General features: G+C 45.0%; 1 protein-coding gene across 1 annotated transcript; it reads left to right on the top strand.

Annotated features, from left to right (window-relative positions):
- Positions 1-4,762: 4,762 nt before the first annotated feature.
- Positions 4,763-17,784, top strand: LOC149287154 (putative zinc finger protein 75C). The gene is made up of 5 exons (XM_089493520.1): positions 4,763-5,038; positions 8,192-8,351; positions 9,192-9,312; positions 12,903-13,130; positions 17,774-17,784. Exons 2-5 carry the CDS (start codon positions 8,277-8,279, stop codon positions 17,782-17,784), a joined length of 435 nt encoding a protein of 144 aa, XP_089349646.1. The 5' UTR covers positions 4,763-5,038; positions 8,192-8,276.
- Positions 17,785-17,813: the final 29 nt, after the last annotated feature.

The raw sequence follows: 17,813 nt of genomic DNA, 5'->3' as shown, positions 1-17,813 counted from the left end.
ATTCCAGATGTCACAGCATATTTACACAAGTGCTATGTGCTGCTCTCTGGCACACTCCGCCACAATCTTGGGCAATCCCCTGCTGTCTGGAGCCACAGCTGCAACCAATTCCTGGTTAAGAGCAGCGAGTGTCCATTAGCTTCTCTGCCACATCTGAACATTTTCAATGCTGCTCCATACCTCAACAATAAAAACAGTAAAGACATTCCCGTGACTCTGTGAATAAGATCATACTGGATCATTGTGAATCTGTGAGTACTGAGGATGGGGACAAGCTCCTTGGAAGTGTGAAGAAGACAACTTGCCCTCTCAACCCTTGCCTTTCATGGCTGGTCATCCAAGGAGGAGATGCTTTGAGGACTCACCTGAGATATATCATAGATGCATCTCTTAGGGAAGGCTATTTTCCATCTTGCTTAAAAGAAGCAGTGATACGGCTGCTTCTGAAAAAGCCCTCCCCAGATCCCTTGGACATGAAGAATTACAGAGCGGTCTCCCGTCTTCCATTTCTCTTCAACTCCAAACAGTCTTGGATGAAACAGATTACCTAGATCCATTTCAACCTGGCTTCAGGATGGGATACAGAGTCAAGATTGCTATGGTTACCTTAGATGATCTCCGCTTGAGTATCGACAGGGGAAGTGTGACCCTGTTAATGCTTTTGGGCCTCTCAGTGGCTTTTGATACTATTGACCATGTCATCCTTCTGGAACTCCTGAGGGAATTGGGGATTGGGGGCACTGCATTGCAATGCTTCCGGTCCTATTTCTCCAGCAGATTCCAGATGGAGATGCTTGGGGACAGTTGCTCCTCTATGAGGGATCTTAAATGCAGCGTTCTCCAGGGTGCCATCCTATCCCCAATGCTAGTCAACATCTACATCAAACCGCCAAGAGAGTTCATCCGGAGGCATGGGGCGGGTGCTATCTGTATGTTCATGACATCCAGAGATATCTCAGTGTCAAGTAAAGAAGGCATCTCCCTCTGAATGAATGTCACAAAAACCCACTGAGTGACCTTTGGCAAGTCACACTCTTTCAGAGGATGGCTATGGGAAACCCACTCTGAAGGAACCTGCCAAGAAAACCCCTTCAGAGACTCCCATAAGGTCACCATAAGACCTGAAACAACTGGAAGGCAGACACCAAGAACGACATTGGGAAATAAGGGCAAGCCTTGCCTTGGGAAAGTGCAATGACTGGGCTCCAGTCAATGGAGGTCTTCTTCAGGCAGTAAAGGGAGGTTTATGCAAATGCATTGTGACATGACTGCTACGGAAGGCTCTCTTGACCAATCAGAAAGCAAGATAAAGGTTTTTCTGGAAGCTTCCGTGAGAAGGAGATATAAGGCCTGAGAGACCAAGAGACAGTTGGGGGAATTGTGTCGGTCGGAGATCGAGAGTTAAAGAGTGGATCTTGGAAGTTAGTCTCAGAATTGGAAGCTTAGGTTTATTTGTTTTTTTAATAGCTTGTATGAATTGAGCATTATATACTTTCAAATATTGTACCTGCAAGATTCTTAATATCTTGTATGAGTTATATTTCAGTTATATTTTGTTGTTTATAATACATACCTCCTTAGAGTATCTACTACTCGGCACTCCTTTTACACGTGTCTTGGCTCGGTTGATGCTTGGAAGATCAGTAAAGAAGTAGAAATAAGGTTCCTTAACCGGTCCCAGTGGAGGTTAAGGGAAACCCTTTGATAATTCACTGGGAGGTGGCAGCATGATTTAAGGAATTAAAGTGCCTTCTGGGCTAAGAGCCATAATGTCTAAATGTCTAATTAACAATTTGTAAGCCACTCTGATAGCCTTTTGGCTGAAGAGAGGGGTATAAAATATTATTATTATTATTATTATTATTATTATTATTATTATTACAGGGCCGCGGTTTGGCTGCTTGGACCACGGAGATCATCACAGTGAGTCAATTGGAAAAGCACATCTCACTCCAGAAAATAATGGTACTTGAGGAGTTTGCACTCTACGTTTTTCTGTAATAATAGCTACAAACCTGATAATAGCATATGGGACATTTAGATTTTTAAGAGCAACTACTGCAGATTTAAATGCTGCTTTAAAACCTCTTTCCATCTGCCAGATTTGCGCTTGTTTTGGGGGGAAATGAGAAAGTGTTGGGAGGGAGGGACTGGCAACAGAATTAGGAGATGCATTGCAGGCTATGGGCAATTTGCGGCCAAGTAAGGTCCAAAACACACGGCAGCAATAGTCCAGCTTGAGTGCGCTTTAACTGCCCTGGCCCAGTGTTAGGGAATCCTGGGAATTGGAATTTATTGTGGCACCTGAGCTCTCTGAAAGAGAAGGCTCAATGTTTCACAAAACTACATTTCCCAGAATTCCCTAGCACTGCTCCAGGGCAGTTAAAGTGGTCCCAGTCCTGCAGCTGGACTGGCCTCCCTGAGCGGTCAAGACTTGAGCTGGTTGTGGACGATGGGCACTCTTAATATTAATATCTCTCACTATTGATTGTAATTAAGGAGGGGATCAGGTTCCTCCTTTCAATAGCATCAGGAAAATGTTTAGGTGTTGTTAAGGTTTGGAAATCCTGTTTGGGGACTTTTGTGTCCTCACAGCCATCGGGTGCCATCAGGAAAACCTTCCTGTGTTGTTTAGGTTCAGAAATCCTGTATGGGGTCCCTTCCGACTTTGGGGCCCTTTCATCTGCCATTTTGGGTTCCCTGAAGGCCTCAAACTGCCATCTGCCAAGCACCGAGGCAGAGGCAGCCATTTTGTGTTCAGGCGGCCATTTTGTGTTCTGGCAGCCATTTTGTGCTGCTTGTGACTGTGGGGAATAAGGTTCCAGAACCTTCTCTGAGGCCTCAGTTGAACAGAGGCTTCTCTTTCTCTCCTGAGGCTCCAGAGAGAGAAGGAGGCCAGGCTCCTTGGGCCAAAAGGAAGGAAGTGTGTCTCTTTGTGTGTCTTTTCTGAGAGGGTTTTCTTACACAGCTCTGCTCCTTCTGGGGAACGTGGGTTTTAAAAGGGATCAGAAATTATCCCTTCTAAGATTGTCCCCCAAAAAGGCCAAAAGTAGCTCCTTTGGGAGGTTTTAAAAGTCTCCCCAGTTTCTTATCAATAGATTTTGAAGGAAGAAGGAAGGAGGCAGACCAGACCATCTCATCTTACCAAGAATGATACATACAAACAAACAAACAAATAACAACAAGAAGAATAAGGATTAGACAGAAAAACAAACTTCTTATATTTAAAAAAGCAAAAACATTTTTAACAGGATAAAAATTCAACTTCGGTCCTTTTGCAACTGACACAGTCTGTATCTGCACTACAGAAATAATTCAGTTTGAAACTGCTTTAACTCTCCTGGCTCCATCCTATGGAATCCTGGGATTTGTAGTTTGTTGTGGCATGAGAGCTCTCTGGCAGAGAAGGCTAAGCGTCCAAAGGTAAAATCCCAGGATTCCATAGCACTGAGTGGTTAAAGCGGTGTCAAAGTGCCTTATTTCTATAGTGCGGATGCAGCCTTCTTGGGAAAGGGGCTGATGCTGGGGAAAAGAGGAGGAATGCATTAGGAAAGGGGGACGGACGGAGGGCCACCTGCAGCTGGACTGGCCTCCCTGAGCGGTCACGACCTGAGCTGGTTGTGGACGATGGGCACTCTTAATATCAATATCTTTCACTATTGATTGTAATTAAGGAGGGGATCAGGTTCCTCCTTTCAGTAGCACCAGGAAAATGTTTAGGTGTTGTTAAGGTTTGGAAATCCTGTTTGGGGACTTTTGTGTCCTCACAGCCATCGGGTGCCATCAGGAAAACCTTCCTGTGTTGTTTAGGTTCAGAAATCCTGTTTGGGGTCCCTTCCGACTTTGGGGCCATTTTGTCCTCCATTTTGGGTTCCCTGAAGGCCTTAAACGGACAACTGCCAAGCACTGAGGCAGAGGCGGCCATTTTGTGTTCAGGCAGCCATTTTGTGTTCTGGCAGCCATTTTGTGCTTCTTGTGATTGTGGGGAATAAGGTTCCGGAACCTTCTCTGAGGCCTCAGTTGAACAGAGTTATCTCTTTCTCTCCTGAGGCTCCAGAGTGAGAATGAGGCCAGGCTCCTTGGGCCAAAAGGAAGAAAGTGTGTCCCTTTGTGCCTCTGGCCCTCCATTTTGGGGCGAAGGAAGGAAGGAGGGAAGGGAGAAAGGGAGGGAGGAAGGGAGGGAGGGAGGGAGGGAGGGAGGAAGGAAGGAAGGAAGGAATGAAGGAAGGGAGGGAGAAGGAAGGAAGGAAGGAAGGGAGGAAGGAAGGAAGGAAGGGAGGGAGGAAGGGAGGGAGGGAGGAAGGAAGGAAGGAAGGAAGGGAGGGAGGGAGGGAGGGAGGGAGGGAGAAGGAAGGAAGGAAGGGAGGGAGGAAGGAAGGAAGGAAGGAAGGAAGGGAGGGAGAAGGAAGGAAGGGGGGAAGGAAGGAAGGGAGGAAGGAAGGAAGGGAGGGAGGGAGGAAGGAAGGAAGGGAGGGAGGAAGGAAGGAAGGAAGGAAGGGAGGGAGAAGGGAGGAAGGAAGGAAGGAAGGAAGGAAAGAAGGGAGGGAGGGAGGGAGGAAGGAAGGGAGGGAGGAAGGAAGGAAGGAAGGAAGGAAGGAAGGAAGGAAGGAAGGAAGGGGCCTGTGGAAGGCTAGGCAGGGACTCAGGGCCAGTGGGGAGGCTGGGCTTTGGGGGATGGGAGAGAGAGGTGGGAAAGAGACCCTCCCTTTTTGCCCTAGCTGGGGAGGGTCCCACTGGTCCTTGCCTCCCTCTTTGGGAAAGGAGACCCCCTCAGCCCCCTGGACTCACTCCTGCCACTCATTCCTAGAATGGCTGGGACTCAGAGGGGTTCCTAGGCATTGCCACCTTCTGCTCTCCATGGCCATTGGCACTGACCTTTCCCCATTGCCTTTCCTCCCTCAGCCCTGTGGACCTCCTCCTCCTTCGCACTCAGAGCAACCCTTCTCTACGGTTGAGGAGACAGCCTCTGACCCAGGGAAGCTCCGGCAATAAAGGACTGCAGGAGAGGGCTGCAGGAATCAGGGTCTTTGCAGTGAAGGTAGGCCTTTATTCCTGGAGCTGAAAGAGGACCTTTGTTTAAATGTTTCAGTCCAGGATTGTGTGGAAGGGTTGCAGTTGAGAGAGTGAGCCATGCTTTGCAGGTATAAAGCCGCAAATGCAGTCTCTGGCAGCATTGTCCTCCCAGAAGGTGGAAGTTGGATTTCCAGACCCCAGACGCACAGTGCGCCAGTGAGTCCTTTGTGTGGGGACTGTGTGTGTCCGTGTTGTTTACTAGAGCTTTGTGAGATATTTGTTTCACTGGGTTTATAAAATGAATTTCCATAGGTCTTCACATCCCCAAAATTAGCATAGACCAGGATGCAGTCTTCCCTCATAAACCTATACAGAAGAAGCATAAATTAGATATCTTAAACAAAGGAGTTTTGAACCAGCAAACAAGCCAAGAAGATGGCTTGCCAATAAAATAAGAAAGTTGAAACAACGAAAGACGATTACGGAAATAAATAAAGATTCGACATTAACATCTGGCCAAAATAAAATTAAGAAGGTCTTCCAAAAATTCTATGCTAAATTATATAAAGGATCTCAAACGTCTAGAGCCAAAATGGAGGAGTTTTTGGGAAAAGCTAACTCAAAGCCACTTTCAGACCAACAAAGAACTATATTAAATGGACCGATGACAACAGCAGAAATCATGGAAGTAATAAGAAAAAGGGAAAAAAGGGAAAACACCAGGAATGATGGCTTCATCACCAGTTATTATAAAGTATTTGAGGATCGACTGTTAACACCACTTAAATTAACGATAAATGCCATCAAAGGAAACCATTATCCTGAAACATGGAAACAAGCTAATATAACTTTGCGGTTAAAAGAAGATATAGATGCAACTGAAGTAGAGCTATAGGCTAATTTCCTTATGAAATATGGATTATAAATTATTTTCTATGATAGACTCAAAAAGGTTCTGTAAGACTGGATTCACAAGGACTAATCGGGATTTCTCCCCCACAGACAACTCAGTGATAACATACGAAACGTCTTAAATATAATTGAATATTTAGAAAGGCACAACGGAAAAATTTTTGCACTTTGTCGATTTAGAAAAGGCCTTCGATAACATAGGATGGGATATGTCATTTGCGACACTTGAAATAATAGAAATAGTAGCTTCTTATTTAAGATAGGGGCAATGTATAAAGATCAAAGAGCCAAACTGTTAACTATAAAAAGAAGAAGAAGAATTTAAGATTTCTAAAGGTACAAGGCAAGCTTTCCCACTATCACCCCTTTTGTTCATTCTGATCCTTGAAGTGTGAATAATAGGATAAGATTAGAAAATAAGATCAATAGAATAAAAATTAACATACATTGAGTTTAAAATGAGAGTCTTTGCAGACAACATTTTGTATTCCCTGGAGAACCCAGAAAAGAGCATAAGGGAATTGATGGATGTAATACTGGAATTGGAATATGTTTCGGGACTAAAAGTAAACAGAGACAAAACAACAACAAAAAATATGGAGGAAAGGAAGAACAAATCCTGGAAGAAATTAGTGGATTTAAAGTGGGAAAGAAAGTTAAGTATCTAGGAATAAATTTCACCAATAAAAACGCAGATCAGTTTCACAATAACTATGAGACAGTAAGGAAGGAAATCAGAAAAGACCTAGAAAAATGGGGGAAATTACACTTATCTCTATTGGGAAAAATATCAATGATCCAAATGAGTTTCCTTCCTGAAATACTGCTTCTGCTTCAAGCGATACCCATCATCCAGAATGAAAAACCATTGACTCTATGGCAAAAGGAATAAAAAAAGAGCCAGGATAAAAACAAAATTACTTTGTGATGACAAAAGTAGAGGAGGGCTGGGTTTACCAAACTGAAAACTTTATGATGCTGCTTGTTGTTTAGTTTGGATTAGAGAATGGTTTATGTTAGAGAATGAACAATTGTTATGTCTGGAGGGTGAACATTTAAGATTTGGGTGGAATGGATCCCGAATTTACGGCAAAGAGAAAGTTCATAAAGAAAGCACAAATCATTTCGTAAGAAAAGCTCTATTGAAGATCTGGGGGGAAAACAAGTGTAGAATATGTCCAAAAATACCTTCATGGTGTTCGTCACATGAGGCTCTTTTTGGGAGGAACAGTATCCAGAAAACTCAATGGTTAAGATACAAGGATGTACTGAAAGAATCGCAAGGAAAACTAGAGATCAAACTTAAAGAATCTGGCCTAGATTTTTCAATGGTGTCTTTATCGTCGAATGAGGGAGAGGTTTAAAATAGATGTGAAATGAGAAGGAATACAAAATGAAAAGTGGGAATTGTGGAAGCCATGCTCCATGTTCATTCCATGCCTGATGAGAGTGTTGGAGAAGCATGCAGCTGTGTTTCTCTAGCCAGAAGCAAAAGGAAGGCATTCTCCTCTGAGGGCCACTGGGGAGGTCAGGAGGTTTCAGCAGATGATGCGCTGATGTCACATCTAGCGACAGGGACATAGCCAGGGTCCTCTCCAATTCCCATCCCCTGACCCCCCTCCACTCTCACAAGGCATGGAGTGTCAGGACCATGGTGAACAGGTCTGAGGAAATGACAGGCATGTGGCCACTAGGTGGAGCTGTTGTGGAAGTCATTGACAGCTCTAGTGGCAGCATTTAAACAGTGCATCATTGGAATGTTGATGCAACTGTCAACTGTCATTCTCAACTGTCACTGAGGAAGAGTCAGACAGTGTGAGCCTCAGAGTGGGTTGTTACTGGTGTGGATGGTGGATGGTGTCGATGTATATAGTGTTGTACACAGTGGAACTTCTTATATGAATAAAAGCCTGATCTGAGAGAAGATTACAGTGTCTCTGCTCATTGAGAAAGCGACAGGTGTTTCTTCAGCTCACAAGCTACTGACTACAGTCAAGGTGGAGAATCTGGTGCCATACGTTAACGTGTTGCCTCACGTGCTGCGCAACACAGCAACGTCAAAAGCGTTTAACATGGAGTATCTGTTGTGTAGGGGAGCTGCAGTGAATCTATGCTAGGTCCAGAGGGCTTTGTTTGGTGAAGAGGGAGGAAGGGGATACCCACCTCTGCATTGGCCCAAAGGCATATGTCACCTGCGTATCTCAGTAGAAGCATGCTGTTCTCTGTGTCTTGACAAATCAAGCCTAACCCTAGTCTCTTTTCTCAGGAACTTCATCTCAGTCTCCTTCTACACAGCCTTGGGCCATATTTTGCTGAAAGAGACACAGGTGCAGGGCCACCAGGACAACCTAATGGCCAACACAGAGGCCAAGCAGAGGGAGTTGGGCTCCAAGAGAAAGAGGCTGTCGAAGTACAACAACTCTTTGGTGAGTTGACATCCTGACTATTAGTTTCCTTTGTGTCACTGCTGGGGCTGTTCATGAAAGTGAGCGGAGAACATATTGTTCCAATTTTGCAGAGAAAGTCCTGGTTAATCCTCTGTCACCCCACTTTTTCAGGGGCTTTCAAAAATGTCCCGGTTTCTCTCTCCTCCTCCCACTTTGCCCCTTCTCCTCAGCTGCCTTGGGTTACTGCGAAGTGACTTCCAAGGAATTTGCACCCCATCAACTCAAAAATGGGGACAGGAGAGGAGATAAGTTGCAAGGGTCTTCCCTTGCCAGGAGGCTGAAGCAAAAGCAAACTGCTGTGCCCTTCCTAGCTTGTGTGATCTTCCTCCTAAACAACCTTGGCCATCCTCAGCACCTTCTGGTGTTGCTTGTCCACATGTGCCTTGCTTTTCCTGTCTGTGAAATGTTGGGGATATGGGAGACCATCTCTGGATCTAAATTGGGGGTGGCCCAGTGGCCTTCAAGTCCAGAATGCTCCCCAGAACTGTTTTTTAAAATGACATTTGCCTCTGAAATGTGGCAAGAAATGGCTAAATGCACCATAATTCTTTTGTGGCTAAATGTACTCTATGTGTTGGGATAGTCAGTATCCTAATCCATCCTCAATATCCCAGCCATGGCCTAAATTATATTGTTTATTACATTGTATGTTATATTGAAAGGATTCAAGACAAACTGATCTGAAAGGCAGTAGCTTTTTGCTTGCTAACAGAATTTAAAGTTTATTTCTGAAGTGATGAAATAACATTTGGGAAGCACCATGTGCTTTCCTCCCCTTTTCTTTGTCACTCTCTGGATGAGGGCTATTTTCTATTTCAGGTGACCTTTGCCGATGTGGCAGTATATTTCTCCAAGGATGAATGGAATCTGTTGACGGCGAAACAGAAACTTTTGTACAATTCTGTAATGATGGACAATTATGAAAATGTGGCTTCTGTAGGTAAGGAACCTGAATCCATGGCTCTTTCTATAAAGACTGAGGGCCCTTTCATTATTATCATGTTGCTATGGTTCCACTAGAATTATAGACTCATAGAGTTGGAATAGACCACAAGGGCCATCCAGTTCAACCCCCTTCTGCCATGCAGGAATACACATTCAAATCACCCCCAAGAGATGGCCATCCAGTCTCTCTTTAAAGACCTCCAAAGAAGAGGACTCCACCAAACTCTAAGGGAATATATTCCAATGTCAAAGTGCTCTTACTGTCACAAAGTTCCTCCTAATGTTTAGGTGGAGCCTCTTTCAATGTGTCTGGCATCCATTGCGGTGTCTCTTTTTCTCGGTGTCAGCAAAACGCAAGCCTGCTCCTTGCGCAACAGGACACCCTTTCAAATGTTTAAACATGGATATCATATCCACTCTTTATCTTCTTTTCTCCAGGCTAAACATAACCAGCTCTCTAAGCTGCTCCTCATAGAGCTTGATGGTTTCCAGACCCTTCACCACTTTGGTGGCACTCCTTTGGACATGCCCCAATTTGTGAACATCCTTTTAGAATTGTGGGGCCCAGAATTGGACACAGGATTATTCCAAATGAGCCTTGACCAAAGCAGAATAGAGTGGCACTATTACTTCTCTTGATCTAGAAACTATTCTTGTATAGAGGCAGCCTAGAATCACACTGGCCTTTGTAGCTGCCTCATCACACTGTTGGCCCATGTTCAACTTGCGGTCTACTAGGAGTCCTAGATCCCTTTCAAGCCTAGATTAATTGTGATAGCAACATCCTGTAGAATATTTGAATCTGTAGTTCAGTGAGGCACTATTGCTCTCCAGGTTCTAAGGATTCTAATAACCCCATCCTAAACTGCCAATTCTAGGATTTTATGGGAAGAAGCCATGGAGATTAATGCTTTTCTCGCCCAAATGGTACTCAGCACATCCCTGAGCAAGTTTCTTACCTCTTTTGGCCCCTCTTCCATCCTTTTAAGGCTCTGGGGAGTCTTCTTAGGGGAAAGCCCCCCTTGGGCCTGCAATGGCTCAGAGAGGGCCCAACAGTGGCAAAATGGCCTCCACTTCCCCAAAATGATCTCCCCCCCCCCCCGCAATACAATGTGGGGTTGCCCCTGAGATCTCCTCCAACCCCATCAGTAGTCCATGCCTGTCTTATAGATGTTTTAAGGCTGTTTTAAGTCTGCTCCCTGGCATTTCACCCTCACCAAAATTGGAGTCCAGTTCCCAGCCCCCTTGCTCTGCCTTTGCCAATGAATTATTTGTATATTGATTATCCTGCCTTTCTCAACAAATGGGCCTAAAAGGGATGTCATACTGAGGAGGGAGCTGACTTGTTTTCAGCTGCTCCAGAGACTAGGTCCCAGAGCAGTGGATGCAAGCTACAGGAAAAGAGATTCCACCTCAACATTTGAAAGAACCTTCTGAGAGTAAGGGCTGTTCGACAGTGGAGCACACTCCTTCCTCGGAGTGTAGTGGAGCCTCCTTCCTTGAAGGTCTTTAAACAGACGCTGGATGGTCTGGGATGCTTCGATTGAGAGTTCCTGCATGGCAGGCGGTTGGACTGGATGGCCCTTGCGGTTTCTTCCAGCTCTATGACTCTATGATCCCTTTTATGCATCACACTCTATGGGTTTGTGTCTGTAACAGAGAGACGGAGGGAAAGTGAAAAATAGAAAGGCAGGGAAGAGAGGCTGAAAATGAGATGCTGAAGCAGTGCAGATGGGCAAGAGGGAAGGTTGGAGAGCGGAGGGAGAAAGGGAAGGGGATCTGGCAGATGGGAGCCAGGAGGGGAAGGCTGGAGCAAAGCCAGGATCTCCTAGCTCTGTGCGTAGAGGAAGGGACCTCTGGGAAGGGCCAGGAGAGGGGCCTTGGGGATTGGGAGGCAGCCACCAACCTGACAGATTTTAAGAACCGAACCTGTGAGAACCAGCTCAGGTCCCTGTTTTCAAACATATTAAGGCGTTCCATTTAGAAATTATGAGCAATGTCTATGAAGAGAAGAAAGGGCAACACAAAAATGCCTTTTTGTCTAATGTTTCTTTTCCAACCTGAGCTTGCTTAGCTCCATGGGTGATTCCAGAGGCCCTTTGTTACCCGAAATGCTGGAGTCTGGGGAGGACACTCCCAAGTGCTATGCTTTCAGGGGAATTTCATACTTAGCTCAAAGGAGAGATTGGGGCAACAGTGGCCTCGGGACTCATCCCATTCCTGATCTACCCCCCCCCCCCCGGTGTTAGGTGAATTCCATCTATTCTCGAGCCCTATATAAATGAATGGGGCTCCGCACAGGTACCATTAACCCTTATGGGGCACATCGCCCCTTTTCCCAGTGTGGCTTTTAGTGTATGCTGAAATCCGCGTAAGGAGTGCCTGCGTATGACGCAGGTGCACTGTACACTTATGCACACACATATAGGTTTTCACACAAACACACAGGAACTAGGTAACAAAGGTGGGAGTGGTGAATAGATGTTAGGCTTTGCTAATGGTAATACATAACCTAGACAGAACTTGATTCCAATTGCTGAGGGTCCACAATGGGGAGAGAAGTCAGTAACTCCCATGGCAAGTGGAGCTGGCGAGTGTAGTGAGGCGTTTAGCAATGTAAACCAACAGAGTGTCTGTCTGCAACTGGACTGCAATATTTATACTGAAATGGTTGCTAGTGGGCAGAACCCGAGTTTTCTATAAGGTTTAAATCGTTTTAGAAAGTTTCCTGGGTGGGGAAAATATGGTCCAAAATCAAATTCAATGCAATGGGTGCTTGGTGCAAATACCTCAGACATAAGGGATTAACACACCGGTCCTCAAGTCCTTGTTGGCTCTGAATTCCAGTCCCGTTCACAAGCCAATGTACAGCGCAATGTGAGCATGATGCTCCCAGATGCAGCTCAACAATAACACAGCACAGTATGGAAACAACGTTCCAGATACAGGTATTGGCAATGCACTGGCCACATTTCACACTTAAAAATAAGTCACAGACACAGTTGATTTCATCCGAATCTTTGGAGGTTCTCTATCTTGAGTTGCAATATAATCAAAATATTTTCAAGCTCTCCTCTCTGACTTCCATCATGTTCACCATCTCTCCTATACACAACTCCAATCCAATCCTATCCACAGCAATCCACATGTATCCTGTATTGTGTATTGGTTGTGATCCATCTCCTGGTGCCACACAGCATGAAGCGTCCTCTGCAGTTGGCTTGCATCACGCCATGTGCTCAGACTCCGGACTCTCTGGCCGTCTCACAGGATATGATGCCACTTTTCAATCAAAATATTTTACACATGTTTAAAGGAATCTTTTTTCAACAGTCTGTATGACTATCTGCTTCAACTGATTACCTCAAGGTAGTTCCCCCACAATCTCTTCTTTGCCAGCTCCTGTGGATAAGGATATAATCGTTTCATGGATTTGGGGCATCTGCAACAGGGTCCTGCTCAGGTCACCCACCCCAACTTTATTAATTTAATATCAAATAGGGAGGTGTGAACGTAGGGCTAAATCTTGGGCTAACACTTTCCTCTCTTAACTCTGATATTCAGTATTATTTTCCTTCTTTACAGAAGAACTTGTCAGTCATGAGAGAGTCCACACATCAGAGAAGCCATACAACTGCCAGCATTGTGGGAAACATTTTGCATACAAGTCGATCCTTCTCATGCATCGGAGAGTCCACACCGGAGAGAAGCCATACAAATGCCAACACTGTGGGAAATGTTTTTGTTTGAAGTCAGTCCTAGTGGCACATCAGAGAGTCCACACAGGAGAGAAGCCATACAACTGCCAGCATTGTGGGAAATGTTTTTGTTTGAAGTCAGTCCTAGTGAGACATCAGAGAATCCACACCGGAGAGAAGCCATACAAATGCCAGCACTGTGGGAAATGTTTTTCTTGGCAGTCAAACCTACTGACACACCAGAGAATCCACACAGGAGAGAAGCCATACAAATGCGAGCATTGTGGAACATGTTTTTCTCGGCAGTCAAACCTACTGACACACCAGAGAGTCCACACAAGAGAGAAGCCATACAAATGCCAGCATTGTGGGAAATGTTTTTCTCAGCAGTCAAACCTACTGACACACAAAAGAATCCACACAGGAGAGAAGCCACACAAATGCCAGCAGTGTGGAAAATGCTTTTCTCGGAGGTCAGGCCTATTCAGTCACCAGAGAGGCAGCACAGGAGAGAAGCCACACAAACCGAAGAAGTGAATGAACATTATTTTTGTAAAGGTGGAATACAAAAACATTTTTTCCATCCAGCGGTGCTAAAAAGCCCATATGAATTTATTTGCACAGTTTCTCTGTCCATATGTCTGTTTATGTTTTAAAGTTATGTTTAGTAAAGTTTAGGTTTTAATTGCTACTAGTATAGATAATTGCTTTGGGTTATAAATTTGGCGGGGGATTATGGGTCGTGGTTTAGGTTAGTTAGATGGGGGGCTGGGGTTTGTTGCGGCTGGCTAGAATAGCAAGGATAGCATTCGGAATTTGTGGGATGTTGGCTGAATAAAGTTGGGGACCTGTAGTAACAGAAAGGGATGCAGTTTCTTCGAATGTCTGGGGCAGGGAGAGATTGTGCGTGTGAGAGGGATGGCAAAGTGGGGGATAGATGGTGGGAATTGTAGGTGGGGGCTAGGTTTGGTAGAAGGTGGAGTTTTAGGTTTGGGGGTTTCAATATATTCTTTGGCTTGGGGAGGGCAGTTCTAGCTTAAACACTGAATTTCTGACTATGTGTTTTAATAAAGTTCTTTGCTATTTCAACAGACTGGACTCTTTGATGCACAGAAGTTGTGAATTTGCACAAAACGGACCCTTTCTTCTCTCCTCATTCCTCAGCTCCATTCCCAGCCATAAGAACAGCAAAGGCAAACACACACACGAGATACGAGCCGACTTGGATGCCAGCATAATATAATAAGAAAAGATTTGTTTCTAGCCCGCTCTATGAAGGAGAATCTGTGCTGGTTTCAACAATAAAATACATCGAGGTTACAATAAAATCCAAAAGAAATCAATCCCCCCCCCCCCCCCCGATCCCAGTACTAAAACTGGATTAAACAATGAGAGTATAAATGTTGGGAGAAAATGCAGAGGTGAACTCAGAGCAATCTTGGAAGCTTGTGAGTAGATAGACAAACTGGCAGACTGGAGCTTTGCCAGGAAACACAACTGCTAGATTAAAGCACCGTAGGCTGGCTTTTCTCCAAGAGGCACTGTTTATTTTTGGTTGCAAAACATACACGAGAGCTAGACCAACCCCATCCACCAGTTACAAAACCCACACTGTACAATGATGATCTGAGCTTATATACACTTTTGCCATGTGGCAATCTAGCTCAACCCCTTCCTGTACAATTTCCTGTGTTACCTGGATTACTGTCCATCATTCCAGATGTCACAGCATATTTACACAAGTGCTATGTGCTGCTCTCTGGCACACTCCGCCACAATCTTGGGCAATCCCCTGCTGTCTGGAGCCACAGCTGCAACCAATTCCTGGTTAAGAGCAGCGAGTGTCCATTAGCTTCTCTGCCACATCTGAACATTTTCAATGCTGCTCCATACCTCAACAATAAAAACAGTAAAGACATTCCCGTGACTCTGTGAATAAGATCATACTGGATCATTGTGAATCTGTGAGTACTGAGGATGGGGACAAGCTCCTTGGAAGTGTGAAGAAGACAACTTGCCCTCTCAACCCTTGCCTTTCATGGCTGGTCATCCAAGGAGGAGATGCTTTGAGGACTCACCTGAGATATATCATAGATGCATCTCTTAGGGAAGGCTATTTTCCATCTTGCTTAAAAGAAGCAGTGATACGGCTGCTTCTGAAAAAGCCCTCCCCAGATCCCTTGGACATGAAGAATTACAGAGCGGTCTCCCGTCTTCCATTTCTCTTCAACTCCAAACAGTCTTGGATGAAACAGATTACCTAGATCCATTTCAACCTGGCTTCAGGATGGGATACAGAGTCAAGATTGCTATGGTTACCTTAGATGATCTCCGCTTGAGTATCGACAGGGGAAGTGTGACCCTGTTAATGCTTTTGGGCCTCTCAGTGGCTTTTGATACTATTGACCATGTCATCCTTCTGGAACTCCTGAGGGAATTGGGGATTGGGGGCACTGCATTGCAATGCTTCCGGTCCTATTTCTCCAGCAGATTCCAGATGGAGATGCTTGGGGACAGTTGCTCCTCTATGAGGGATCTTAAATGCAGCGTTCTCCAGGGTGCCATCCTATCCCCAATGCTAGTCAACATCTACATCAAACCGCCAAGAGAGTTCATCCGGAGGCATGGGGCGGGTGCTATCTGTATGTTCATGACATCCAGAGATATCTCAGTGTCAAGTAAAGAAGGCATCTCCCTCTGAATGAATGTCACAAAAACCCACTGAGTGACCTTTGGCAAGTCACACTCTTTCAGAGGATGGCTATGGGAAACCCACTCTGAAGGAACCTGCCAAGAAAACCCCTTCAGAGACTCCCATAAGGTCACCATAAGACCTGAAACAACTGGAAGGCAGACACCAAGAACGACATTGGGAAATAAGGGCAAGCCTTGCCTTGGGAAAGTGCAATGACTGGGCTCCAGTCAATGGAGGTCTTCTTCAGGCAGTAAAGGGAGGTTTATGCAAATGCATTGTGACATGACTGCTACGGAAGGCTCTCTTGACCAATCAGAAAGCAAGATAAAGGTTTTTCTGGAAGCTTCCGTGAGAAGGAGATATAAGGCCTGAGAGACCAAGAGACAGTTGGGGGAATTGTGTCGGTCGGAGATCGAGAGTTAAAGAGCGGATCTTGGAAGTTAGTCTCAGAATTGGAAGCTTAGGTTTATTTGTTTTTTTAATAGCTTGTATGAATTGAGCATTATATACTTTCAAATATTGTACCTGCAAGATTCTTAATATCTTGTATGAGTTATATTTCAGTTATATTTTGTTGTTTATAATACATACCTCCTTAGAGTATCTACTACTCGACACTCCTTTTACACGTGTCTTGGCTCGGTTGATGCTTGGAAGATCAGTAAAGAAGTAGAAATAAGGTTCCTTAACCGGTCCCAGTGGAGGTTAAGGGAAACCCTTTGATAATTCACTGGGAGGTGGCAGCATGATTTAAGGAATTAAAGTGCCTTCTGGGCTAAGAGCCATAATGTCTAAATGTCTAATTAACAATTTGTAAGCCACTCTGATAGCCTTTTGGCTGAAGAGAGGGGTATAAAATATTATTATTATTATTATTATTATTATTATTATTATTATTATTACAGGGCCGCGGTTTGGCTGCTTGGACCACGGAGATCATCACAGTGAGTCAATTGGAAAAGCACATCTCACTCCAGAAAATAATGGTACTTGAGGAGTTTGCACTCTACGTTTTTCTGTAATAATAGCTACAAACCTGATAATAGCATATGGGACATTTAGATTTTTAAGAGCAACTACTGCAGATTTAAATGCTGCTTTAAAACCTCTTTCCATCTGCCAGATTTGCGCTTGTTTTGGGGGGAAATGAGAAAGTGTTGGGAGGGAGGGACTGGCAACAGAATTAGGAGATGCATTGCAGGCTATGGGCAATTTGCGGCCAAGTAAGGTCCAAAACACACGGCAGCAATAGTCCAGCTTGAGTGCGCTTTAACTGCCCTGGCCCAGTGTTAGGGAATCCTGGGAATTGGAATTTATTGTGGCACCTGAGCTCTCTGAAAGAGAAGGCTCAATGTTTCACAAAACTACATTTCCCAGAATTCCCTAGCACTGCTCCAGGGCAGTTAAAGTGGTCCCAGTCCTGCAGCTGGACTGGCCTCCCTGAGCGGTCAAGACTTGAGCTGGTTGTGGACGATGGGCACTCTTAATATTAATATCTCTCACTATTGATTGTAATTAAGGAGGGGATCAGGTTCCTCCTTTCAATAGCATCAGGAAAATGTTTAGGTGTTGTTAAGGTTTGGAAATCCTGTTTGGGGACTTTTGTGTCCTCACAGCCATCGGGTGCCATCAGGAAAACCTTCCTGTGTTGTTTAGGTTCAGAAATCCTGTATGGGGTCCCTTCCGACTTTGGGGCCCTTTCATCTGCCATTTTGGGTTCCCTGAAGGCCTCAAACTGCCATCTGCCAAGCACCGAGGCAGAGGCAGCCATTTTGTGTTCAGGCGGCCATTTTGTGTTCTGGCAGCCATTTTGTGCTGCTTGTGACTGTGGGGAATAAGGTTCCAGAACCTTCTCTGAGGCCTCAGTTGAACAGAGGCTTCTCTTTCTCTCCTGAGGCTCCAGAGAGAGAAGGAGGCCAGGCTCCTTGGGCCAAAAGGAAGGAAGTGTGTCTCTTTGTGTGTCTTTTCTGAGAGGGTTTTCTTACACAGCTCTGCTCCTTCTGGGGAACGTGGGTTTTAAAAGGGATCAGAAATTATCCCTTCTAAGATTGTCCCCCAAAAAGGCCAAAAGTAGCTCCTTTGGGAGGTTTTAAAAGTCTCCCC

This window comes from Sceloporus occidentalis, unplaced genomic scaffold (assembly GCF_023333645.1).
Source record: "Sceloporus occidentalis isolate IW3139 unplaced genomic scaffold, rSceOcc1.0.p SCAF_64, whole genome shotgun sequence".
NCBI lineage: Eukaryota > Metazoa > Chordata > Lepidosauria > Squamata > Phrynosomatidae > Sceloporus > Sceloporus occidentalis.
This window is presented reverse-complemented; position numbering and strand designations above follow the sequence as displayed.

Coding starts and splice junctions, on each gene's coding strand:
- LOC149287154 (XM_089493520.1), top strand. CDS start 8,277: ATGGCCAACACAGAGGCCAAGCAGAGGGAGTTGGGCTCCAAGAGAAAG. Junction 8,352..9,191: donor CGAAGTACAACAACTCTTTG/GTGAGTTGACAT, acceptor TTTCTATTTCAG/GTGACCTTTGCCGATGTGGC. Junction 9,313..12,902: donor TGAAAATGTGGCTTCTGTAG/GTAAGGAACCTG, acceptor CCTTCTTTACAG/AAGAACTTGTCAGTCATGAG.